This window comes from Phodopus roborovskii, unplaced genomic scaffold (assembly GCF_943737965.1).
Source record: "Phodopus roborovskii unplaced genomic scaffold, PHOROB, whole genome shotgun sequence".
Classification (NCBI taxonomy): Eukaryota; Metazoa; Chordata; class Mammalia; order Rodentia; family Cricetidae; genus Phodopus; species Phodopus roborovskii.
The window spans coordinates 31,723,712-31,747,891 of record NW_026126571.1 but is presented as its reverse complement, the minus strand read 5'-3'; the positions used below and the strand labels follow the sequence as shown (position 1 = coordinate 31,747,891).

The following is a 24,180-nucleotide window of genomic DNA, read 5'->3' as shown; positions in this document are numbered from 1 at the left end:
CCTAACTGGAAAGTAAATCAGCTTCTTAGAGCTGTGGTCAGAGGTTACCACCAATTGGGTGAGTAAAAATGACTTTATTATTCCATAGCTCTGAAAGCTAACAGTTTGGAATCAAGCCATTAATCTATAGGACCTTCCATCTCCTCATAGTCACCGGCAGTCTTTGGTTCACCTCATCCTGTAAACACACCACTCCCATCACTGTCTCTTTCCCCACAACCATCCTTCCTGCATGTGTCTCTCCTCTCCTTTCCTCACACCAGCCATATTGGATTAGTCATTCTATCCCAACATGAATGAACTTGATAATGACTGAGTGAACCTAATTATAACTAAATCACAATCACCAGGAATAGGTGGATATACAGAGATTCAAGATACAATGCACACTCAAGGCCTCCTCAGACATGCAGAAGTAGCAATGACTTACTAGAGTCTTGCCAAGAATTAAAAGTGCCAATTAGTGTGTGTTTAATACACTGGGATTAGAATATTGAAAACATGCAAATCAACAAAATCAGAAATGAAAAGGGGGACATAACAACAGACACTGAGGAAATCCAGAGAATTTTCAGGTCATACTTTGAAAACCTGTACTCCACAAAATTTGAAAATTCAAAGGAAATGAACAAATTTCTGGATAGTTCTCACTTACCAAAATTAAATCAAGAGCAGATAAACAACTTAAATAGACCTATAACCCCTAATGAAATAGAAGCAGTCATCAAAAGCCTCCCATCCAAAAAAAAGCCCGGGGCCAGATGGCTTCAGTGCAGAATTCTACCAGAAATTCAAAGAAGAGCTAATACCACTACTCCTGAAATTGTTCCACACAATAGAAACAAGAGGTTCAATACCAAACTCTTTTTATGAGGCTACAATTACCTTGGTACCCAAGCCTCAGAAAGACACAACTAAGAAAGAAAACTACAATCCCTGATGAACATTGATGAAAAAATACTCAATAAAATACTGGCAAATTGAGTCCAAGAAAACATCAGAGAAATCTTCCACCATGATCAAGTAGGCTTCATTCCAGGGATGCAGGGATGGTTCAACATACAAATATCTATCAATGTGATCCACCATATAAACAAACTGAAAAACAAAAACCACATGATCATCTCAATAGATGCTGAAAAAGCCTTTGACAAAATCCAATACCCTTTCATGATAAAGGTCTTGGAGAGATCAGGGATAACATACTCAAACATAATAAAAAGCAATATACAGAAACCAACAGCCAACATCAAACTGAATAGAGAGGAGCTTAAGGTGATTTCTCTAAACTCAGGAACAAGACAAGGCTGTCTACTCTCTCCATATCTCTTCAATATTGTACTTGAAGTTCTAGCTAAAGCAATAAAACAACAAAAGGAGATCACACATATTTGCTGGTAACAACAATGGCCACAGAAGACTGCTAAGACCACAACCTTACTCAAAGGCTATAGCAACCTTGTAGGAAAAAAGTACTTCTGCAAAGGATGCCCACTCAGCAAGTGCCTGTGCAGGGATGAAGTAACAATACCTTATTGAACATTATAGCTAAAGACTAGCTTGTCAAAACAACTCTGCAACCTTGGTCATTTTTAGCTTTGTGGGGGGGGGGGGGAATGCCTTCTCTTGCCTCCCTGAATGTAATCATGGTTTGTCATGGTAGCATACCCCAGACTACAACCCCTGTCATCTGGAATAAAATGTTTAACATGGAGATATAAGGCTGGAGTAAGGGCAAAAACAGTCAAAGGCGTAATGGGTAGGCAACAGGTTTTGTTTTGTGTTTTTCACAACTTTAACAACTAATCATTTAGTGAGTATGATGTTGCTAAGCTGTTCTTAGTGACAGATGGCCCAAAAATCTACAAATGCTGCACCAAGCCCAGACAGGAGGAGGTCTTTACATGCTAGAAATTGTCTTTCTTTTTCTTCCTTCCTTCCTTCCTTCCTTCCTCCCTCCCTTCCTTCCTTCCTTTCTTTCCCTTTTTATTTTTTTTAAGGTTTTAATTTGAGAGCATTTTAAAGCTTAGGGATCACAGGTCTCAGGTTTCAGCCTAGGACTTACCCTGAGATGCCACTGAGGATGAGAATGAACTTCCGATTTGCCTTTTCCGGGTTCTGGTCCTGTCCTTGGAGTATGAAGGAGGAAATTCACTTAGCTGTGCTAAGTAGTAATGGTTAGTGGTCTCTGCTCACTTGTTCCCTCCAAGGCCACATCCTGAATTGGAATACAAAGCCAGTGGAGTATGTAGGCCAGAGTGGTAAAGAAGAGCCACACTGAAATCTGCTTTCCTCATAATATCACAGATGAAGGGTCTCTGCTGCAGGCATTTGGGGGAGCAGAGGGCAGGGGGACACAAGTCCTGGGCACGGTGGCCTCTGCTTCTGAATTCGACTCCAAGTGCCTGTTTCAAAGAGTAGTTATAGCTCCACAACCTTCTCCTCTTTGAGTTTACCCCAAATATTGTGTGGGAGCTCCTCCAGGAAGGAAAATGAGCCTCAAGGTGCTAAGGTGTGTGCTTGCACCTCATAGACAGTAGCACAAAGGAATCCAGGGGTGGTGGGTCCCACACTTAGTCCACACATCACATATAGATTTAAGCCTACTTTTTGTCAGGAACTACTGGGGCTAACACCATCAGCAGGCAATACCAGCAGAGTCACACAACATATGATGATGCAGGTCAGTGTGGCTATGAGCCACTATGCCCTGGCCCCTCAGCCACTCAGAGTCGGGTCTGCGCGAGTGCGGCTTATGGGAGAAACCGGTCCCTTCTTATCCATGCATCCCCACCTGGCACCTGCACAGGACGCGTTCAGAAAGCGACGGATGCTAGAAGGAACGCAAGAGTGGGTGGAAGGCTGTATGGGTGAACTGTTGTTACACCTGAGCATGCGCAGCCGCAAGCCTGACAGGACGTAGCGGTCTACAAGCCGGGTCACTGAACCTGAAGAGCTGGAGGTGCGAGGGGCGGAGCAGTAAAGAGGGCCCCCGCCACACTCCCAGTAGCCACGTCCCGGCCACGAAGCCTTCTGGGAAGTGTAGTCTGCGCCTGCGTTGTTATCACTGTGAGGCCGGGGGCTGCGGGCGGAAGCGGGACCACCCCCTCCCGGGATGCGAGCTGCGGGGCTGACCCAAGTGAGCCAGCACCCCGGCTCCGCGCGCGACCCGGTCCCCAGCCCCGCCTCCTGTCGTGAAGAACTGGGCCGCTGTCCTCGAGGGTCTCGAGGGTCTCTGTGCAGCCTCCTGCCTGAGCCGCGCCGGAAACTGGGTGGGCCAGGGAGTCGCGAAGCTGAGTTCCGCCATGGCGCTCCAGGTAAGGCCAGCCTTTGCGAACCGGTGGACGCTTCGGCTGCTTTTCTCGGTTTAGCGCGGCCCCGGGTCGATGGGCCTGAAAGGGAGCCGCCACCGCCGACTTTGAGCTTCGGTGAACCCAGCCAGGCCGGCCAGATGCCCAGGATTCCCTGACCCAAAGTCTAGTGCTCTCCCTTTCTCCAGCACACACGGACCTGAAGCCTTTTTTCCTGTCTGAGGAACTCATTCCTTCGGCTTTTCAAAATCATGAGAAGGTGTGCATGATCAAGGCCTCAACAGGATTTGAGGGGATAACTAAATCCGACATGTACTTTTGTTAAGGTGTGGAATCCATCTTAACAAAAGTGGGGAGTGGGGCCAAGAAAGTAGGGGGAAAGAAAGCAAATCCATGTTATGCGGTAAAATGTGTCAATCCCAGAGCTGGAAGATGAACATATCTGCTGTTGTGGCTTAGGCACAGTTTTGGCAGGGTCGTAGGCTGTGAAAATGCCAGAGCAGTTGCTGCACTGCCTAATGGGTAGACACCCAGAGTCAGATGTGCAATTTTGTTGCCCATGAGCTTTGGCCAGACTTAGGCAGCTGTGTTGGGGTCGTGGCTAGAACAGTGTGTGGCTAGACATCACACAGGTATCTTGGGAGAAACAGTAAGGTAAATGGGATTGTTGTCTGGTCCGGGAATATCCTTTGTAGCTTAAGCTGACAGGCAACCCAAGGGCACTCTTGCCCTATCCAAAAGACTGGCTATTTGGGTTTCCATTCAGTATCCGGAGGGAGTTGGGCCACAGATCTCTCAGACTTGAGAGGAAGGATATATCCTCATACTGTGTAGCTGCATGAAGATGGTTGGGCATGGTCTCTGGGAATACAAGAAGGTCACAGTCTGATGGAAAGGGATAGAGAAGGCCTGCAATCTTTGTGTTCAGTATGACTACAAAAATCACAGAGCTGTGGGCACAGTGAACGGCAGCATTGGTACAAGGCCTGATCTGGAAGCCTGAGGCTTGCTGGGGCAATGGGGCTAGACAAAGACTGTGAGATACACAGACCAATCTTGTGAGTGCTGAAACTGCAGTTTCTTACAGAGACTGGCACAGTAAAAGCAGATTTTTTTTTAGGAGGCCCATGATGGCAGCTGTGAGCAAGAGAGGTTGACCATCTACATTGGTCCTACTTTGCTCCAGAAGCTTTTCTTCTGATGGTTGGAGGCGGGAGCCCAGATGGCAAGCCGGTGGTAGCTGTCTCCCTGAAGTTGGTCTCCTCACCTCCGATTACCACTCCTCTCCCTCACACACACTGTTCACTCTTCACATTGTATTATTTGTTTACTCAGTTTGAAGACAGGGTCTCCTGTGGCTGAAGATGACCTTGAACTTCTGATCCTTCTACAGCTGCTTGGAATTATAGGCATATGGGACCATATCTGACTTGTGGGGCACTGGGGAACATCCCAGGACATGCAAACACTTCTTCCTTTTGGGAAACCTCTGAAGGGAGCATCTCCCCAATCACATCAAGTTCTCATTCACATTCTATTAAAACACAAAAAACAAACAAACAAAATTGTCAGTGAAGATTTCCTTTTGAGGTTAGGATGGAGAGAGGCCTAAAGGAGCCAGATATATTTAGCCTTGAGATAAAGAGCTTCACACACACACACCCCACCCCTCACTCCCACCCCCTACCCCAAGTCAGGAATAGTGTATAGAAGAGCCTGAGGTGGCAAGCCATGTCTGTAGATGGGAATTAAGCAGACAGACTTGACTGCAGTAACATGAGTCACAGCACTTTATGTGCCCCAGCATTTATTTTAGACATTTTATCTGTACAATACCCCTATGAACTAGGACATGATCCACTATTACAGATGAGTTTCCTAAGGCTCAGCTGGCTCAGCCATTTGGCTGAAGTCTCATAACTAATATGGTGTTATTCAATTCACCCTAGGTTATGGTTCTCCAGAGTGCCAACTTAACACTAAGCAGACCCACAATAAAAAAAAAAAAAATAAATAAAAAAAAGATAAGAATGTGGGGGCTTGACAATATTCTCCAATTTTGCCTGTTAGAAACTTACTCCCCGGTGTCATGTTCATGCTTTGTGGGTTATTGAGGGAGTAGTCTTGTTTAAAAGGCCTTTCTGGCTTCACCATGTGATGTCCCCCAAAACTGTCTATACTATAGACAGCCCTCAACCAGCATGGCCCCTTCACCTTGGACTTGCCAGCATCTTATTTTCTTAAAACAAGCCCCTTCTCGGGTATTCTGTTACAGTAGTAGGAGCGGGCACATACAGAGAGGAAACCAGTGAAAAATGGAGCTGACAAACTGGAAACACATGAAGATACAGCTGTACAATATCTGGCTACCAGCCTCGTTTATATTTCTATATTAAAATACCTAACACGGGCCACTTATAAAGAATAGAGATTTTGACTGCATGTGGTAGAGCTCAGCTTTAATCCTAGCACTTTCAAGGCAGAGGCAGCTGAATCTCTAAGTTTAAGCCAGCCTGGCCTACATAATAAGTTTTAGGACAGCCAGAGCTTCAATAGTGAGATCCTCTCTTAGAAAGCAGGCAACTACAAAACAGATTCCCCCCCCCCCCCTTTCATGGTTCTGGCTGATGAGAAATCCAAAATCAAGGGACCAATGTCTGGCAAAGATTGTATTGATGCATAGGTTGGCTACTTTGCTGGTTTATCAGACCAAGCACCCAGCAGGAACACAGAAGAGAGGCTAGGTTTATTTTGGCTCATGCTTTCAGGGGATTCAGTTATAGTTATTTGACCGCTGTAGTTGGGTAGAGTATCGTGGCAGCAAAGTGTGTGTCCTCAAAGTCTTGATGATTGGGATCAGGAGTGTGACAGGAAGGGACCAGGGGTACTACCCCCCAAAGGACCCACCTCCAGTAACATAGCAGGACTGCTTCCCAAAGTTTCTATCACTTCTAAAATAGTTCAGTAGGCACAGGGAACACTCTTAAAACATGAGCTTGTGTGGGCGGGGGTGGGGAGTTTCCCATTCAGCCAGTGGCACTGCCATCCCCCAGTGGAAGGCAGAGGGGCAGAAGAGCATAAGTAAACAGAAAAAGAGGAGGGCTGAACCCATCTTTTCATTAGAAAGTGACTCCCCCAGATGATGGCCTTAATCTTTGCATGACCTAATCAGCCCTGTGCCTAGAGTGGACCCTGGGGGGGGGGGGCAAGTGCTAAAGAAGCATAGAGGTGCTGGACAAGCTTGGCAGCTGGCAGCATGGAGCTCTGGTAGCCTGGGCCACACTACTATTTAGGAAGAGTTCTACAATGTAGGCCAGAGTACACCGGTCTATGGCTAAGGCCAGGGACCCACAGCCAGTCCTCCCCTCTTGCTGGACTCAGTCTGCAAATGTATGCTATTCTATGGGAGCACCCTTCCTTCTATCAGGGTCTGGAACAGTTGGCCAGGTTCCAGTTCTTCAAGTTGCAGGCCCCATCGGATCATGTTTCTCCATTGCCATGACTTGGTCACTCTTTCGGATGACTGAAATTCTTGTTCCCCTAGCTATCACGGTAAGAAGGTTGGATTATAAACAGGGGCTTCTGTTCTTTTGCTCTGTGACCCCTTCTTGATGTGAAACTTCCCTGATCTCCTGATCCCTCATAGCTGTGTACTTAATGCAACTAGGCGGTACATGTTCATATGTCATAATTTGTATGACTTTTAGAGGGTATGCTTGTTCATCATAGTAGCATCTGAACATGTTTAAACAGTAACTAAAGTGTTTAAGGAAAACATGCATATTTGGTCTGTAGGAGGCATGTGTATGCACATTTGAACCCTGAGCCTATTGTCACAGACATGGGGGTGTGTAGCTCACACATGAGGACTCAACAGCTTTTTCCCATTCTACCAGCTAGCATCCATGGTTCCCAGACACTGGGTGTTAGGATACCAAAAGGGAGAGGTGGAAGAGGGCAGTACCAGAAAGGACAAGAGAACGGAGCATAGAGCTGTAGCAGAGATGCCAAAGGAGAGACTAGAAAGTGGTGGGTTGACTGCATGGGCAGGGGGTGAGAGGTTGCAAGGTGGCCAAATGTAATGGGGTCCTGTGGTGGCGTCACCAAGGGCATTTGAGACTTAGAAATGCCCATGAGGATTCAGGCCCAGCAGGTAGTTAGACTCATGGCCATGTGTGGGAAAACATCTGACAAATTCAGCAGATAGCAGAGGTGCATGGGACAAGGTTAGAGGAAATTTGAGGGCAGCTTCCCTGAGGCCTCCAGTTCAGTTGCCAAGATGCACGTCACTCCCCCAGCATAATGGCAAGTGATCTGTGTGGAATGCCCACTGGGGGAATCCTGCCAGAAACTCTACACCCAGGATTATTTATGAGAACAGGTCACTCAGGCACCTTCTGCTGGTACCTGCCCCAATTGCAGACAAAAGGATGTGTTCAGCACGAGCTGTTTCTCACAGATTAGCCAATGTGTTAACTAGTTAACCTCTAATCAGCTAGGTAGAAACTCTTTCGAGATGCACATTCCCAGGTACCTGCCTGAGTCTACCTAATGCTAGGCATTTTGAAGAGCAGCAGTGGCAGGCCTGCCCTGTTGGCTCTTCAGTATAGAACATATGATTGTCCAATTTTATGTGCTAGGAGGTCAATATGAAATGCAAAGTGGCTTCCTGCTAGAGGTTTGTAGAGTATCTGAGGTGTTCCCGAGGGATACTGGCCATAGTGGGCCAAAGCCACAAGTTAAGCCTAAGGAAAGAGGCTGCTGAGTTGCTCAGCAGGCCATGGAGATGGTTGGGAATGCACAGTGAGCTAAGTGGCAAAGAACACTGCCTCTGATCCCTTCTGGAGATGCGGTCCCTAGCCGGATGTGTTGCTGGAACCTAACTACTTCAAACTGTCAGGGCTCTAGATTTATGAGCCTGGTGTATATAAGTGACAGTTGTCAGCTGTCAGGAATGTCAGGCAGAGAGATGTCAGGGAGTGGGTGGCAAAGCTTTTAGTTAGTAGCAGAGACAGTTTTTAAAGTCACCAACTTAAATGCATGAAATAGGAGTCCACTCTCCTCTGCTTTTTACAAGTGTCCCCATTTTTTTTTACAATCCCTTCTTGCAGCTCACACTTGTTTGTAACCTAGATGGATTCTTTCCATAATTTATATTCTATTTGTGTCACTTGCATGGTTAATTTCTGTCATAATTTAAGTTCATGCCTATCAGATGTTGATCATTGAGTTTTCATGGCTTTTAAAGAAATTAAAATTAAATGTTGCTTTCATCTTACAAAGCCACAGGTCCAGGAGGTGAGCATAGCAGATTAAGGTGTGGAGTGTGGGTGTAAAGAACTATTTCCTGAACTCCTGGGTTTCTGGGTTTCTTCTGAGTTCCTAAGGACTATACTACAGGAGGGGTGGAGTTAGGGGCCATGGTGAGATGGGGCCTCTAGATGGGCTCTGTGATCCTCACCTCCCACTGTGTGCATCTGGCGTCACAGCTTTGCATGATGGAACTCACCACAGCTGGGCTAGGATTTGTGGAGAGTTGAACCCTTGCAGGGCAGGTGGAAAAGTGAAGGGACTGGAAAAGTAAAGGTGAGTTGGCTCTGCCCATCAACTAGGAACCAGGACCAGATTGGAATCTGGAGATCAGGGGTCCTAGGTATAGATCAGGACTAGAAAGAAGTACCTGGCTCACGTGCTGCATGACAGGCAGGTGAAAAGGGTCAGTCTGATTTTTGACCTTCAGGGCTTCATGAGGTTTTTGTTTGTTTGTTTTTATTTTGTTTTGCTGACCCTACCCCTACTGTTTGGGGGGTGTTTAATTCTGATAAATCTTGTGATCCCTGCTGAAGAGCAGAAAATGGGATTTTTCTTTGCTATGCAGGTTCATTAACCCTAGTCTAGAAATCTGGGATGGAATGTTCCAAAAGGCAAAACTGTTGAGTACTGTGATGCCCTGTGTACAGCAATCCACATCTGAGCTCCTGTGATCGCTTGCAGTCAAAATGCAGGCGTACTAAAAACATTGTAAAAGTTACCCTTGGCTAAGTGTATAAAGAACAAAATATAAATGAATTTCTTGTTTAGTCTGGAGTGCCATCTCTAAAATCATTCATTATGTACAGGAGAACATTAAAAATCAAATACTCAAAACACATCTGACCCCAAGGATTTGGGATAAAGAATACTAGACCTTGGTAATGAGCTGGTTTTATCAGTAACTTGATGTCTTCCTCTCAGTGCCATAGAGTTCCAGGTCCTCGGACATCACAGCAAATAGAGCTGGCTGAGCACTAAGGAATGTAGTTTCATATTTCCTGGTTACACCTGTGGTGACCTTGTTTCTAAAATGTTGCTGGTGGCACATCTCCAGGTGCCCAGCTAACCGTAGCAGTGTCCAAGGCCAGGTCCCACCCATATCTGCACTTGCTCCCAGTGTCTACCAGGAGACCCATGTGGCTCACTGAGCTAAGGGACAGTTTGGGTGGGTCTTGTTGGCATGGATGCAGCCAACCCCCCTGGAGACTGTGCCCACAGGTGCCCATCAGCTTCAAGGACTTGGCCGTGCGGTTCTCTGAAGAGGAGTGGCGGCTCCTGCAGGAGGGGCAGCGGGAATTCTACAGAGACGTGATGCGGGAAAACTACGAGACGTTGGTGTCTGTGGGTGAGGGCCGAGGCCTCCAGAGTGTGGGTTGCAGGGACAGAAGAGGGTAGCAGTGAAGGAGGCCAGGGTCCATGCCCAGGGGTCTTGAGTCTCTGTGAGACCCTAGGCTCATCCAGGCCTTGGCCGTCTCATCTGTGGATTGAGTAGGTTCAGGGGAGTATTCAGAGCTTGAGGCTGCCCAAGGCCTCACTTTCCTTTGTTCCTTTGTTTCTGTGAGCCAAAGGGGGGTCTGGGCACAAAGTTTTAAGGGTATACGGTCTTTTGAATTTGCTGACCACACAAACATGTATGGAAAGCTATACATAGATAAGCAGTCATTTGGGCCATCACATGACTGGGAGGGTAAAAGCTACTCAGTTCCCAGAGTAACTGCTCCTTCTTTCCCCAGGGACCTCTGAGCTGCTTCCTCTCTCTGCTTTCCTGTCACCCACAGAGCCTGGAGGAACCACAGCTGGAGAGAGCCACCATGATAAGGGACAAGAACCCCCATTGGAGCATGGCTCCCAAGGTAGGTCCTCCCAATAGACTTTGAGCACACTTCCTTCTAGTTATGGTTTTCAGCCCCTAGATTCTGCCCCTTAAGTGATACTTTGACTTCAGCGAATCCAGTCCAGGCCTCCTTGAGTCTTGCCCCTTCTTCCTTTGGGTTGGAGACTCATTGCATGTAGTCTAGTCCATGGAGAAGTACTCAGACTAAAACCTGAGGTCATGTTGGAGAGAACTGCATTGGGCCCCGCTCACCACTACCCAGAGCTAGCCCGCAACTTAGACAGTAGAGGTGGCACATGGGGCCCAGAGTGAAGAAAGATAGAAGGCCAGATGGAGCCACAGGACCCTTCAATATTGCTCTTGATGAAAGTAGATAAGAGGTACTGCTGAGTAACAGCACAGAACCCTCCTGAGCTCAGCCCTCCATTCTGAGCCATTTGCTCTCTTTGGCTGCTCTGTCTGTGATTGAGAAGGTTCCTATGAAACTAGGTGACTGAGCACAGGGCCCACACTCCTCTCCACAGGAGGGCAGCCCCAGCAGAGCCTACACCTCACCGCCTTAGTGCAGCTGGTAAAGGAGATTCCAGAGTTCTTGTTTGGAGAAGTGAAGGGCACCGAGGACTACTCCGAGAGTGGGAGCACCAGTCTGGATGGGGAGCAAGCGAGCCCTGAGGGTAAGTCACACAAGCTGCAGGAGTGCCTTCACTACAGTCCACGGTGCTGTGCATAGGTGGCTTCCAGCTCAACCCTTGACCTCCTCTCTGTGTGCTCATCCTCTGAGTTTTTTGGGACCTAGTGGGTGTGGGAACAGCTCATGCCTTCTCTCAGTGTTTCTATGTCCAGCCACCCAGGGATCCCTTCCTGTTGCCTTACACTTTGCATGGTGGTTAGCAGCATGTTTGTCCCTGTTAAGCAGATGCAGAACAGGAAAGAACCTGAGCTTTATCCAGATAGCCAGTGGGGCTTAGATCCTATTGCCAGACTTTCTCTTCCTGCTTCACAAACTGTGTGTTCTTTTCCCTCTTCACTTGGTCAACCCAAGACCCACCTCACCCTAGAACATGTCTCCCTACCTGCTGCAGCCCTCTTGAGTTAATGTTGAGTGACATAGGAAGGGAGCAGAGGTATATATAAAGTGGCACCAACTGGGTGGGAAGGGGCTTTACACTTAGTGCTCTGTGCTTTATCAGGACATGGCCAAGACATAAATTTTAAGTTTCAGAGTTCAGCAATAGGTTCCTGGCTCCTGGTGGTTGTTAGTGAAACATGACAGATACAGCACTGACTGTGGTAATGTTAGGACAACTTACCAGTTGGTGTCTTCTCCATCTCCCAACAGTAGCTGGGACTGTGGAAACTTACCCTCCCCGAAGCCTGCTCAATTCTCTTCCAGAGAGCCCAGAAAGCCACCCCAGCCTGGCCACCACACCCACAGGCAGCTCATCTTCCAGTGGCCCTCCTGGAGACTGGGCTCAAGAAAGCTCCCTACCTACCAGTGAGTCTGACCCAATGTGCATAGGGACACCCAGAATTGTAAAGGCCTAGCCCTAGAGTCCAGCTTTGACCCTGTGCCCTCTTCACTTGCTCTGGCTCAGCTTCCTCGTAGCTGACTGGAGACAAAGGTATCTGAATAATGAGAAAACACACTTGGCCTCTGGTCTGCAGACCAGGTGATTTGGTGCTCAGTTCCTGAGGACTGTATACACACAGAGAGAGCCTTGGACAGTTTGCTAATGTACAGGCCATTACAGGTCACTTACCTGGTTTGATTCATAGGCTGCCTCAACAAAGCCAGTAGCAGGGAAGCAATGTTGGTCACTGGAGTTTCTCTGGTGTCTCAGTTTGTCTTCTAAAATACTTCAAAATTGTACTTGTCTGAATATTTTGATTTTTTTTTTTTTTTTTTTTTTTGGTTGTGAACCTAGACTTTAAGAGCCAAGCCATCTTTCCAACTCTGTTTTGGTGTTTTATTTTAGAATATTTAAAGGAATAAAGATTAAAATGGGCACTCCCCAAAAATATACCCCAATTAGCCTGTGGTGCCCTATGCCATCTGCCTTACCAACCCCACATAGGAAGCATGAGTACAGCTGGGAGGTGGTGGCACACACCTTTAATCCCAGTACTCAGGAGACAGAGGCAGGCTGAGCTCTGTGAGTTTGAAGCCATCTTGGTCTACAAAGCGCGTTCCAGGATTGCCAGGGCTATACAAAGAAAAGTCCTTAAAAAAAGAAAAAAAGAAAAAAAAAAGAGGCAACACACACACACACACACCAAAAAGAAGAGAAAGCTTGAGTACAAGCCCGGCTTGAGTTGTGACTGTTGGCTTCATTAGCTGGGCCAGATTTGGAGATGGGGTCAGGGAGAGGGTCTGGAAACATTCAACATGAACAAGTCTTGCTATTTACAGCAGCTAAGCTGGAAGAAAACAGGAAACAACCTCCAACCCTCCTGGAACAAGTCCTCCAAAGATACCCCCAGCACAAGGCTAATGTTTAGGATATGGATGACTCTCAAAGGGCCGTAGCATTAGAGTGGTCTGTCCTCTTGGGGAGCAGATCTGGGGTGATCTAACGTGACTTTCTTTGTGTTTTATACTAGGAACCGCTGATAAACCACTAACCATAGAGAAAGAAGGCTTAGGGGCCTCAAGAGAGACTTCCATTCATCCCACTCAAAGCCTGGACCAGAGCAAGAGCCACCTAAGACAAGATAGAGGTAGCACAGGAATAGGTGAAAGGCTGGCTTGCTGGGGTTGAGCAGTCTAGAGCTGAGTAGGGTCAGAAAAGATCATGTCACTCTCTCATCAGAACTTCATGACAACCCTATAAGACAGTGTTTTTCAACCTTTCTAGTGCTGTCACCCTTTAATAGAGTTTCTCATGTTATGGAGACCCCCAACCATAAAGTTACTTCATTGCTACTTCATAACTGTAATTGTGCTACTGTTGTGAATTGTAAATATCCAATCTGTGATCCTGAAATGGTCACAACCCACAGGTTGAGAACCATTGCTATAAGATAAGCCTCATATGTTTGTATGGTGATTCTCAGCTGCCTCGAGATGGCGGAGATGGCTGAGGGTCTTGTGCTGCCCATAAGGACCACAGTGACCTTAGCTGCCTTATGTGTGCACAGGAACCTCTCCTGAGAACAGTCCCTTGCAAGGCCTCATCAACTGTCTAAAGGAAATCCTTGTGCCTGGGCCCCAACACCAGCACCGTGGGACAGCCCCAGACTTGCCACCTTCTCTTCCTGGCCTGAGTGTGTTGAAACAGACCAGAGCTGAGGTGGAGCCAGGGAGCCTGCCCTGTCCCGGTGAGTCCCTGGGCACCTGGTCTGCTCAGACCAAAGACGTCAAAGTCCCTGGAAAGTGCAAGCTGCCTTTCATAGCTATTGCTGTTTTCCGCGCTGTCTCCTGTGTCCCTAGGGTCAAGTGTATGAAGCCCAATGGCTTTCAGGGATAGAAGCAGCAGACGTTATCCTGTTCTCCTCTCTGATCTCTGCTTCTTCTAATCTGGGACTCTGAGGAGGACTTTGGTACTCAGATGTCACTTTCTGTTGACATGAATGAGGTGTCAGTGGACACTGAGGTCTGCCTGAGGATTCCTCTCAAAAGTTGCTGGAGCTTTGAGCTTTGGTCTTACATCTGTAGAGGATAGCTGTTCCATCCCCTGGACTGAGGTGGACTTAACCACAGAGTCTCTTGCGCATATAAACATTCCATGTGTATGTCAACACCTGATACACCTTGAAGCTAAATTGTACTCAGAACTCAGGAGCTGCCAGCCTACCAGCTTCAGTTTGCACCCTAATTAATAGCCGTGCCTAGGTGCTGCCCACCTAGAAGGTTTACAGATCCTGGTTTTCTGGCCATGTGCTGCTCAAACTGTATCCCAAGATGGTCCTTGTCTCTGTCAGGAGACTGACATATGTCTTTTTCCTTAGTGAAGACAGAGGCAATATCCGGGGATTGTCCCCTTCAGGGCCTGCTGAACTGTCTGAAGGAGATCCCAGAAGCCCCAGACAGGCGTCCTAGCCCCTCAGGAGTTGGGGACCTGCAGCTGCAGGCAGATCCAGGGAAAAGGAATTCTGGAGGTAAGGCCATTTGCTGGATTAGTGGTGGGGGAGCTAGGTGTAATGTCTTTGGTTTCCCTGCTCCAAGTACAGCCATGTATGACCTTTCACAAAAAAAATTGGTGTCTGTGTCAGCATGTTAGACAACTCCATGCTAGATCTTGTCACTCTGTACAAAAGCAGAGCCTTAGTCAGTGCTTCATAATTTTCCAAACTGGCTATTGTTATAGGAGTTAAAAGAGCTAAAAGAACTTTCTAGAAGGGATGTTGGGGAGGGAAAGGGAAATGAAATAGGCAGGAGTTGTAGCACAGTAGACCATAATTGTGACTGGGGATTCCTGCCATCCTGTGTTCAGGCTAGGTTCTATGGCTGGAGGATGGGACTCCCAGCACATTTGGACTGGGATTATTTGTCAGTTTATCAATAAGCTTGTGTTCTCAAGAACATAGCCTTGAGAGGGTGGGGTTGAACCAAGCCTGCTGCATGAGGAGCAAGATCCAATTTGTTGCTGACTAGGGAGGGGTTCACTTTGAACATCCCTTATAAAGCTCCCAAGCACCCCAGAGGCAGTAGGGGTGTTACTTGGATCTGTGCTTGGAATTGAGAGGTGGTCATACCCAGAGCCAGAAACTGTTCTTAGTCAGGGGAGCCTTGGAAGTCCCTCCTAGCATTATAAAGTAGAGTTCTCGGGACTTAAGTTGAGTCTAAGCCTGAAACCAGAGCTTCCCAGCCATTGCCTTTCCCACAGGGATGAGATGCCCCCAGACTCCTCCTCTCCGCCGTAGTCATGGAGCTGGAAGTATGCTTGCCATGGTGAAGGTAGAAGATAGCTGGGCCCAGAGTCCCCCAGTGCCAGCATCCTGCCAGCTTAGCAGACAAGGCCACAGTCCCTATTTCACCGGAGATAACAGAGAGATCCGTGTACCCCGCTGGGGCCCCATGATGACTCTCGGTAAGTTCTGGGTTCCAAAGCCCACTGCTTCTCTTTAGGCCAAGGAGCTCTTCCCCTGCTCCCCCCAAGTTGTTCCATCTTAGTCTGTGTTCTCAACCCAGGCCCATGCTCAAGCACCCTCTGCTTTCAGGACCTTCTTTCTGCAGTAGGTCCTGGCTGTGGAAGATGGCCACGGCATACAGGTGGCTCTTCTACCCTTCTCCTCAGAGTTGAGGATAGCTTCATTCCTTCTGTAGAAGCAGAAAAGACATTCAGAGTTCCTCATTGGAGGATCTCCTGCTTAGCAGATCTTTAGAGCTTGCAGTGAAGTTAGGCTGTGGGCCAGCCAGTCAGCCAAGGGCCAAGCCGGGGTCTGAAAGCAGGCCGGAGCCCAGCAAGAGAAGATAAAAGGTGGCCTCTCTTATCCAGCTGGCAGGGCATCAAGCTCACCGCTAGAAGCTCTGGAGGCCTGTCTGAAGGGCATTCCTCCAGGTGGATCATCACCTCTGCAATCTCTAGCCACCTCGTGGTCCAGAAGTCCCCAGCCAGGAGATGCTGGGTCTCAGAGACTTGAGCTACAGCCACAAGGTTCTCACAGTGAAGGTACTTGGGGTCAGACTGACAGTTACTCCTGTGCACAGTGGAGGGAGATGCTGAGGGCATCATCTGGTCATCCTCTCTGGACCTCCTTGAGTATGAGTCATTCTTTCCTAACCCCTGCTTCATGCCTTCCCCCAAATACCTATCCAGGAAAGGGAAGGGGTTCCCTGGGCTGGATCTTCTGGTGCCATATACTGTAAGGCTCAAGGACTTCTTCAGCATGCTTTGCCTTGACCCAATGACACTTCTTTCTGCAGAAGCTACAAGAGAGCCACTTCTGCCTCTGAGCTTGCAGGGCTGCATGAGAGAGGGACTTGGGGTTCAACCCTCTGGCTCTCAGGGTACCCCTACCAGCTTCTCCTCAGCCAGCAGCAGTGATGGGGATCTGGATTTCGGGAGCCCCAGGAGCAGTCAGGGGCAACGGCTTGGAAAAGGTGAGCTGGTCTAGCCTGATGTTGGAGTCCTCTAGGAAGGAATGCATTAGTCCTTGCTCACTACTATATCTGCCCCAGTGCCAGAAGAAGAACCAGATATACCAAAGTAGAAACAGATCCAGGACTTGTGTTGGCAGAATGAAAGGGGTCTGTTGTAGTAGCTTGGACAGAAGGAATGGGACAGTGGCAATGTGTCCTTAATTTCCCTTATATTAAACACTTTCCTGTTGCAGAATAAAAGAAGTGTCTGTAATACTAAATGACCTCCAAGTTAGAGAAAATAGAGTGAGGATCTTAGAAAACCACCTTCAAAACTTTACTTAGTAACCTGTGCCTCCCTGCCAAAAGAAGTCACTCTTAGGGACTTTGGGGTCTTCTGGGACTCTCTCAGCATTTCCCTTTTCCTTTCCTCTTGGAACAGTCATGTCTGTCTTGTCCCATGGATGAATACCCAGTGCATCTGCCTAGCTGATCCCTGGCCACATCCATTGTTAAAGGCCTAGATATGTAAATTGGCATCTGCCTCAGTGGCATGGCACCAGCCCAAAGGGACTCATTCTAGTTTATCCTGATGTGTTAAGCAGTCTGCCTAATGTTCTTCAGGCATTGTGGACAGCTGCATTTTCTCAACAGTCCCCAAGCCCACACCTACGAAGCTCCTAATTTATATGGCCCTAAATTTACAGCATAATCAGTGGCTTGGAGCACTACCCAGCGTTAAAGCAGCAGCACTGAATACAGACCCAGACAACAGAAGGCACAGACTAAACCAGATGCTGGGCAAGCCACGCATCTACATACACCTTACTCTTGCTCTGATCATAGATTCTACTGGTCTTGCCAAACACTGCCTAATTGTGGGCAGGATGGCTTACTTTGCTCTTGTCTGGCACATAGAAGACCTAAGTGACATTATGCTGCAAGTTGGCATTACTCTTGTAGCCTTTGGGAGACTGTTTTCATTACAAAGCTGGTTTTCTCTTTTCCTGAATCACACTGAGGAACCCCCTCCCAATATAGAACTCTTAAATGTCCTTCAACTTTTAGTACCCCTAATGTATACTGTGGCATACATATGGTCAGAGGACAACCTACAAGAGTCAGTTCTAAAGTTTTCAACACCATACGTGTCTGGAGATCAAACTCAAGTGTGCTTGGTGCCAAGGACCTTTGCCTGCCGTGGCTTATATTTCTATGCTTTGCTATGCTACACCAACCCCACATGATAATCTCTTGCTTAGAACCACTGCCTGGTCCCAGGGGCCTCATGGACAAATGGCCAGTACTGTCTGCTTACCTTATCCCTCTAGAATTTTATTTCATCTACTTCTTGTTGTTTACACAAGACTTTATCAGTAGTAATACTATCTTTGAAATGTATCTGAAACCTATCGAGAATTAGACTTCCTGTGCCCAGATGTGATACTGAGAGGCAAAACGGCCTGCATTATTGCCCTCCTTGCAGGGGTAAAAGAAGTCGTGTGCAAATTTGATTGTTAGGGTGTCCTGTATGCTAAGAATACAGCATCACCCTTCAACATGGTGACAGTTGGCTGTGCTGAACTAGATTCCTATGACTAGACTCTCTCATTCTAGTACCCAACGCAGAGTTCTGTGTGGGCTTCTTCCAGGGTAGCCTGAGCAGGGCTACCCCAAAGCCAGGGATGACAAGTGTTTGGGTCCATGTCTCCATCTGGGGCCCTGGCCTACTAGGACATGTCCTAAATTCTGTGCCTCCTTCTTCTGCCCTAATCAGAGCAGAAGAGACAGGCTTCAGGGGTTCACAAAGCACATGGCATCCAAGACTATTCATGTTTGACCACAGGATATCCACCAGGAAACTCTCCACTCCAAGGCCTGGAGAACTGTCTGAGAGAGATCCCCATTCCCAGGCCACAGGCTGCCTGGCCTTGCTCCTTGGCTGCAGACAGGGGGTTGAAGAAAACAGAGCCCAGGAACTGGACTGCAGACAGAGAAGGTAACAAATGGTATTTGTGGGTACCAGGGAAAAGAGAAATCCTTCCTGCATGGTGGCTTTAGCAGCGGTGTAGCAGCCGTCAGGCCAGATCTCAGCTGAGTTGAGAAGATGCTCAGGGAAATGGCCTGGGCAGAGGCCTGAGAACAGAGTGAGGAGAGTCACTCCCACTCTTGCAGACTCATGTAAATGAGTGGTACTCAGAGTCCAGGATGTGGACGCCCAGCACCACTCTCTGCTGCTCCACTGAGCCAGAGCTTTGCTGACCAGGTGTCTCTGTTGTGGCCGTGTCATGCCCTCGTGCCTTGTTGTCTGGGCACTCACTGAGTTACACATCTCCTGGGATTCCATGTAGCTTGGGTTGAGAGTAAAGAGATCCTAGGGGTTTGGGCTGGTGTAGTGACCAAGCAAGGTCATTACCACACCTGAAACTTGTGTGCTAAAAGCCTGGCAGTAGTAGAAATTCTGTCCATTCTGTGGCACTATAAGGTCCTATAGGACTGTCAGAACTCTTCTCATTAAAACAGGACCAAAGAGTGAGGCCTGTGAGCCACCCCACTTCAGACAGGGTCAGGAAGAAGTACCCAGCAGAAGTCTCCGTCTAAGCAGTACACAGACCTGTCCTCCCACCTATCACCAAGTGGCTGCCAGGCCAAGAATGTGGCAATGGCCAAAAGATGGTGAGTTACTTTCAGGGTTTACACCATAGTTTGCCTCCAGTTAGTTGTTGCCAAGGCAATAGCCTTCTCTTCTTCCTATTTTTCTATTCCTTTCCTACCTTCCTTCACTTGCATGGAATATAGAAGTAGACAGAGCAGAGTGGACTGAGAAAGAATAGGATGTTTGGTTACTTGTGGGGTTTCTGCAGTAGAGATGCTGCTAGGATTGAAGGGTACCCCTGTACATGCTGTTAACTGTAGGCAGCTTTGGCGGGACCATTCTAGTCTAAAAAAGGGTGGAAGAATGACTTAGCTCATCAGTGGCCCTCACTAAACTGCCAGCTCATGCATAGTGCTGGGTAGAGGGTCTGCTAAGTTGAGGGTTGCAGCCTAGCTTGCAAGACTCAGGGCCTAACTGGTACCTGACCAGGAGTAGCTGCTAGGGGCTTGGAGCTTGTAGAAAGTTTCTCAGCTCACCTGGCCAGAGACATGGCTAGCCTCTGGATTTGCTTCTCTCTATGACCTATGACCAGAAAGTAAGTTGTTCAGGGTCAGCCAGAGCCCAAATGGGCTGTGGCTGAGCAGAAAAAGATGCATCCTGGATGCCCGGTCAGGTAGTAGGCAGTGAGCGCTTCCCTCCTTTGTTTAGAGACAGCCACCATGCCCTCCCCTCTACACTGCCTGGAGAGCTCTCTGAGGGGGATCTTGCCTGTGAGGCCCTTGCGTTTCACCTGCGTGACTGGTCCAGGCCCAAGTCCCAGCCCCTGCTCCAGCTCCAGCTTCAGCAGCTCTGATGGAGAAGACCTAAGGCCAGAGACGGCCCTCTGGCAGCCAGCCCTCCAGAGTGAGTCTTCTGGCATGGGGGTGGGGGGTGGCAGTGAGCTGCCCTTTGAGGTGTCTGTCAGTACTCTGGTGCTAGCTTATTATGACCCAGAGAAAGACTACCTTCCCTCTGGAAAGGGTCCTGAGCCTCTGAGCCCTGTCTCGGGAGCATCCCCAAGAGGCAGCAAAAATAGCCATCTTGCTGAAGATCCTAAGACAACAGAGCCTGGGGACTGTAGCAGCCTCAGCACAGGTGAGCCTGGAGTCCCCCTGGATGACAGCACTATTGGTCCAAAGGTCCAGATCTCATTCTCTGAGTATTATTGTCATTCTATTGGCTATCATTAAAATGTCCCCATAATTCTTTGTACTTTAGAGGGAAGCTAAGCCAAAAACTGTGTTCTATAGGGAGGATCTTGGTAAACCACTGAATGATATGTACATACTATTTCCATATATGCTCAATACATGCACACATGCACCATATAGTTAATATCCAATAACATTGGCAATTAAAAAAGAAATATCAAGTGATCTTTTTCAGTGGTAAAACACTTGTCTAGCATGCATGAGGCCCCCAATATCACATACACAGTGAGAATAGGATTTCTTGGAATTAGGCCAAAAGTCTAGAAATACCTGGTATTATAGCCACTTTACTCTCCTCCTGAGCTATGCTCCAGACTTTGTTCTTAACAGGAAAAACAGAAAGGACAGGAGCCAAATCCCAGTCACCCAGAAGAGAAGGGACTGCAGAGCACACGTGTCATCCTGGCCCTGTCAGCAGTGATGAAGGAAAAGGAGGTAGGGGTCAGGGAATAATCTCAGGAGGCTGCTCCACTCTCAAGCCTTGGGTACCACCTGTGCAGGATTTCAGGGTGTGCTACAGTCCTCAAGTCACTGAAGATTTAGTAGGACATGGCAGAGTGGGTTCCCACATGCTGCAGCGGGCCAACCCAACAGTGTTAGGCTCCCCAGCATCTTGCACCTGATTCAGTCATTATTTAAAAGTTGCACATTTGCCATTGGGATGAGGGTGGGAATGGATGTGTGTGGCTCATCAGAATACCCCCATGTTGGAGTGGCATAGACAAAACAATATTGTTCTTGTTCCAAGTGCTCTGCGCTCTTTCTGCAGAAGCATCTGGGTGCCCATGGCCTGCCTCTCAGCTGGAGAAAAGGCCTGAGACCAAGGGTACTGAAGAATCCAGGGACCAGGAGCCTGGACATAAGCAACCCGGTGCCATAGGTGAGCTTGTGACTTATCCAGCATTTGCTGTGCTTTAGTGGCCTCTGGGAAAGTCAACCCGAGTCCCAGCCTCAGGAAATAACATTCCAAGTTCATCATTTGGGTCATGGGTAAGAAAGTCTTACATTGAAGCCACTCAGGTACATGGTTCACTTTTCTTCAGAGTTTTCATAAAAGCGCACAAGATCACCTTTTTAGAGGCATTGAGAAGCATCTGGAGTCAAAGTTTGGGTTGAGAGAACTGAACCTCAGCACTGTTGAGTGACCTGGCTGAGGTCCTGCACAGAGCACTGTAGTGAGGTAGTCCTTCTGTAGCACTGACCACGCCCATGGCCTATTTGTTTATCCTGATCCTTATTTACCGCAATAGAGCACAGGCTTCACATCACTTTGTTCCAGGGACCCCAGTGACAACAGGCAGGATAATGCACCTGTACCCTGAGCTGTGCTGGAAAGGCATCACAGGTTTGCAGGATTGGATGTCTGTGCCTCATGTCCTTGCTGGCTTTTGTACCTGTGCTGGGTACCTTTGCCTGTGAGCTTTGCCTCCTCAGAGAATGCAAGGTTTTGTTAAGAGCCCTGGCATCAAACCACACTTTTACTTTGTTTTTTGGTGTTTAAATGTTAGTTATTGTTTGTGTCAAGGTTCTAAAGGTTTTGTGTGAGGCAAGTAACCCAGGCCACCTGGAACTTGTGATCCTCCTGCCTCAGTTTCAGATCCTTGCTTTAATTCAAGAACTTGGTGAGACAGTGTGTGGGTCCTTGGGGACTTAGGCTGTCACCTCTCCTTTCCTGTCTGCAGCCCTACAGGTACAGAACAGACAAGGACAGAGCCTTGGCTAGGGTTTAGCAAACAGCAGATCCCTCTTCCGTTCTGGGCTAAATGGGTGAAGAATGGCAGGGGCCTTGACCAGCAAGTGCCACATTGCCTGGGGTGAGACCCACTCCAAGGGATGTGGCACTGAAGAATTAACTGAACTTTTTTTGGTGGGTGGGAGAAGAAACCCAAGATTAAAATTCTCTGGAAGCCAGGACTTATGGGGGCAGGATACTGGATACACTAAAGAAGTCTCTGAGGCCAGAGAGAAGGCCCTTATAACCTAAGCACTCTTACCCATCCTTTCTCTGGTTTTAGCCAGGACCCAGGGGAATCTGCTCTCTGAGGACCCTCTGGAGACACCTAGCAAGTCTCCCCTTCCCATAGCAGCCTTGTCAAAGTGGCCACCCACTTCTTTCCAGTCACCGTGCCCCTGTGGAAGATCCCTGCAGCAGGAGCTGCATAGCCTTGGTACTGCCCTCACGGACAAGCTAGACCAGCTTGCAGCAGCCTTGGCAGGCTTGACTCAGGAAGTGGCCACCATGAGGACCCGGATGGATCGGATGGAAAGGCACCCACGGAGCCTTGGACCAAAAGGCCAGGCTTCTTGGCAGTTGGCCCTCCCGCGGAGACCTCGATGGGCCAACAGACTGGACCACAGACATCCACCCTACCAGAGGCAGAAGGGCCCCACCAGGCCCAAACCAAAGATCCTGCGGGCCCAGGCAGAAGGCTGCAAGGCTGGTGACTGCCCAGGACTCCCTAGAGGGAAGGGCACTTTGGTACCTCAGCTGCCTCCAGATGCTTCCTTGGTAGACTCTTCCAGGCCCACCTGTAGCTTATCCCAGCAGATCTCAGCACCTGGAGGCCACAATGTGCTGACTGCACACCCTCTTGTGGAACACACTGGATGCCACCAGAATCCCCTCTCCCCTTCAGTGCCTACTGCCTTGGTCCCCCTTGTGGCCTCACCTGAAACCAGTGCAGACACAGAACCTCAGGCTGCAAGAGTGGCAGCCATCAGCTCTCCAAACCAGCACAGGGAACCTAACAGCCTGCTAGGGGGAGCCCTTAGTAAAGACCTCTGGGGAGGTGACCACAGGGATCCAAGGTGGGGGGCCCATTAACTGTGCTGTTTGTCTGCTCAGGCTTGCTGAGATCCGCTGGGTGGCTGGGATGCCCTGGTGGGATCCTCTGGGGTACAACCATCACAGGCTTCCTGTTTCCCAGGGGTTATATCTTCCTTACTTACTCAGCCAGCCCTCATTGCTGCTACAAGCCTGGCCCTTAGCCTCTGCTATGCCAGGCCCCCATGGTGTCTGCACAGAACTACTATAGAGGCATTCCTCAGCCATACCTCTGACTTTCTCGGCTCAGGTTCAGTCAGCCAGTTGCTCTTCCTCCTTAGCAGAGCCATCTAGGTTCCAAGTGGATGTCATGCATACCACATATGAACAGAGCCAGCTGCAGAGGGCACTGTGAAGGCACCTTAACCTGATTGCCTGTTCCTGATTTCAAGGACACTAAAAGGCCAGCCTTTGTCTATCTAGAGTGAATACTTCACAGATCTCATTTAGGGAAGAGCTGGCCTGTGGTGTAAGCTGAAATGACCCACAAAGCTGGTAAGAAAAGGCCATTGGCTCCTATGGAAGGGTTCTCAGAGGAGACAATACTCAGGCATGGTTGCCTGGATTGTCACCACTACAATGGGAGTTAGGCAGCTCATGTTCCCCTCTTCCACACATGTGCCTCAAGAGAACTGCCATATGTGGTAAGGCTGGGAACAGAATGCCACAGAGTTCCTGGGGAAGAGCACTTTAGTCAGTCTCATAGGGTCTGGGCAGCTTGAATCAGGGGTCCCAAATCAAGGTCTTGTCAGGGTTGGTTCTACAGAGGACATCTGGCTCTGTCGGGGACTGTCTTCATGCTCACATGGCATCTTCTGTGAGTCTTTTTTTCCAAATGCCCTTCCTGCCAAGACACAGGATGGCACTCATTCTTGTTTGAACTTAATCTTCTCTAAAGTCTCTAAGAAATATCATCACATTCTTAAGTGCCGGGGAACATGTGGCAATGACAGCCTTTCAATATTATGACAGTGTTATCATCTAGAAAGTTCACACTTGAGAACCAGACAGTTGAGATTAAAAAGAAAAA

At 48.4% G+C, this 24,180-nt stretch overlaps 1 protein-coding gene and 1 pseudogene across 1 annotated transcript; one reads left to right on the top strand and one right to left on the bottom strand.

Moving 5' to 3' along the window:
• Positions 1-3,307, bottom strand: part of LOC127235631 (transcriptional adapter 3-like) — an 8,660-nt pseudogene extending 5,353 nt beyond the window's left edge.
• Krba1 (KRAB-A domain containing 1) lies at positions 3,171-24,180 on the top strand. The gene is made up of 18 exons (XM_051202767.1): positions 3,171-3,317; positions 9,843-9,969; positions 10,358-10,477; positions 10,983-11,132; positions 11,798-11,953; positions 13,060-13,176; positions 13,597-13,776; positions 14,407-14,556; positions 15,285-15,488; positions 15,897-16,070; positions 16,325-16,501; positions 18,327-18,479; positions 19,004-19,156; positions 19,785-19,979; positions 20,070-20,210; positions 20,657-20,761; positions 21,096-21,206; positions 22,342-24,180. Exons 1-18 carry the CDS (start codon positions 3,306-3,308, stop codon positions 23,148-23,150), a joined length of 3,234 nt encoding a protein of 1,077 aa, XP_051058724.1. The 5' UTR covers positions 3,171-3,305; the 3' UTR covers positions 23,151-24,180.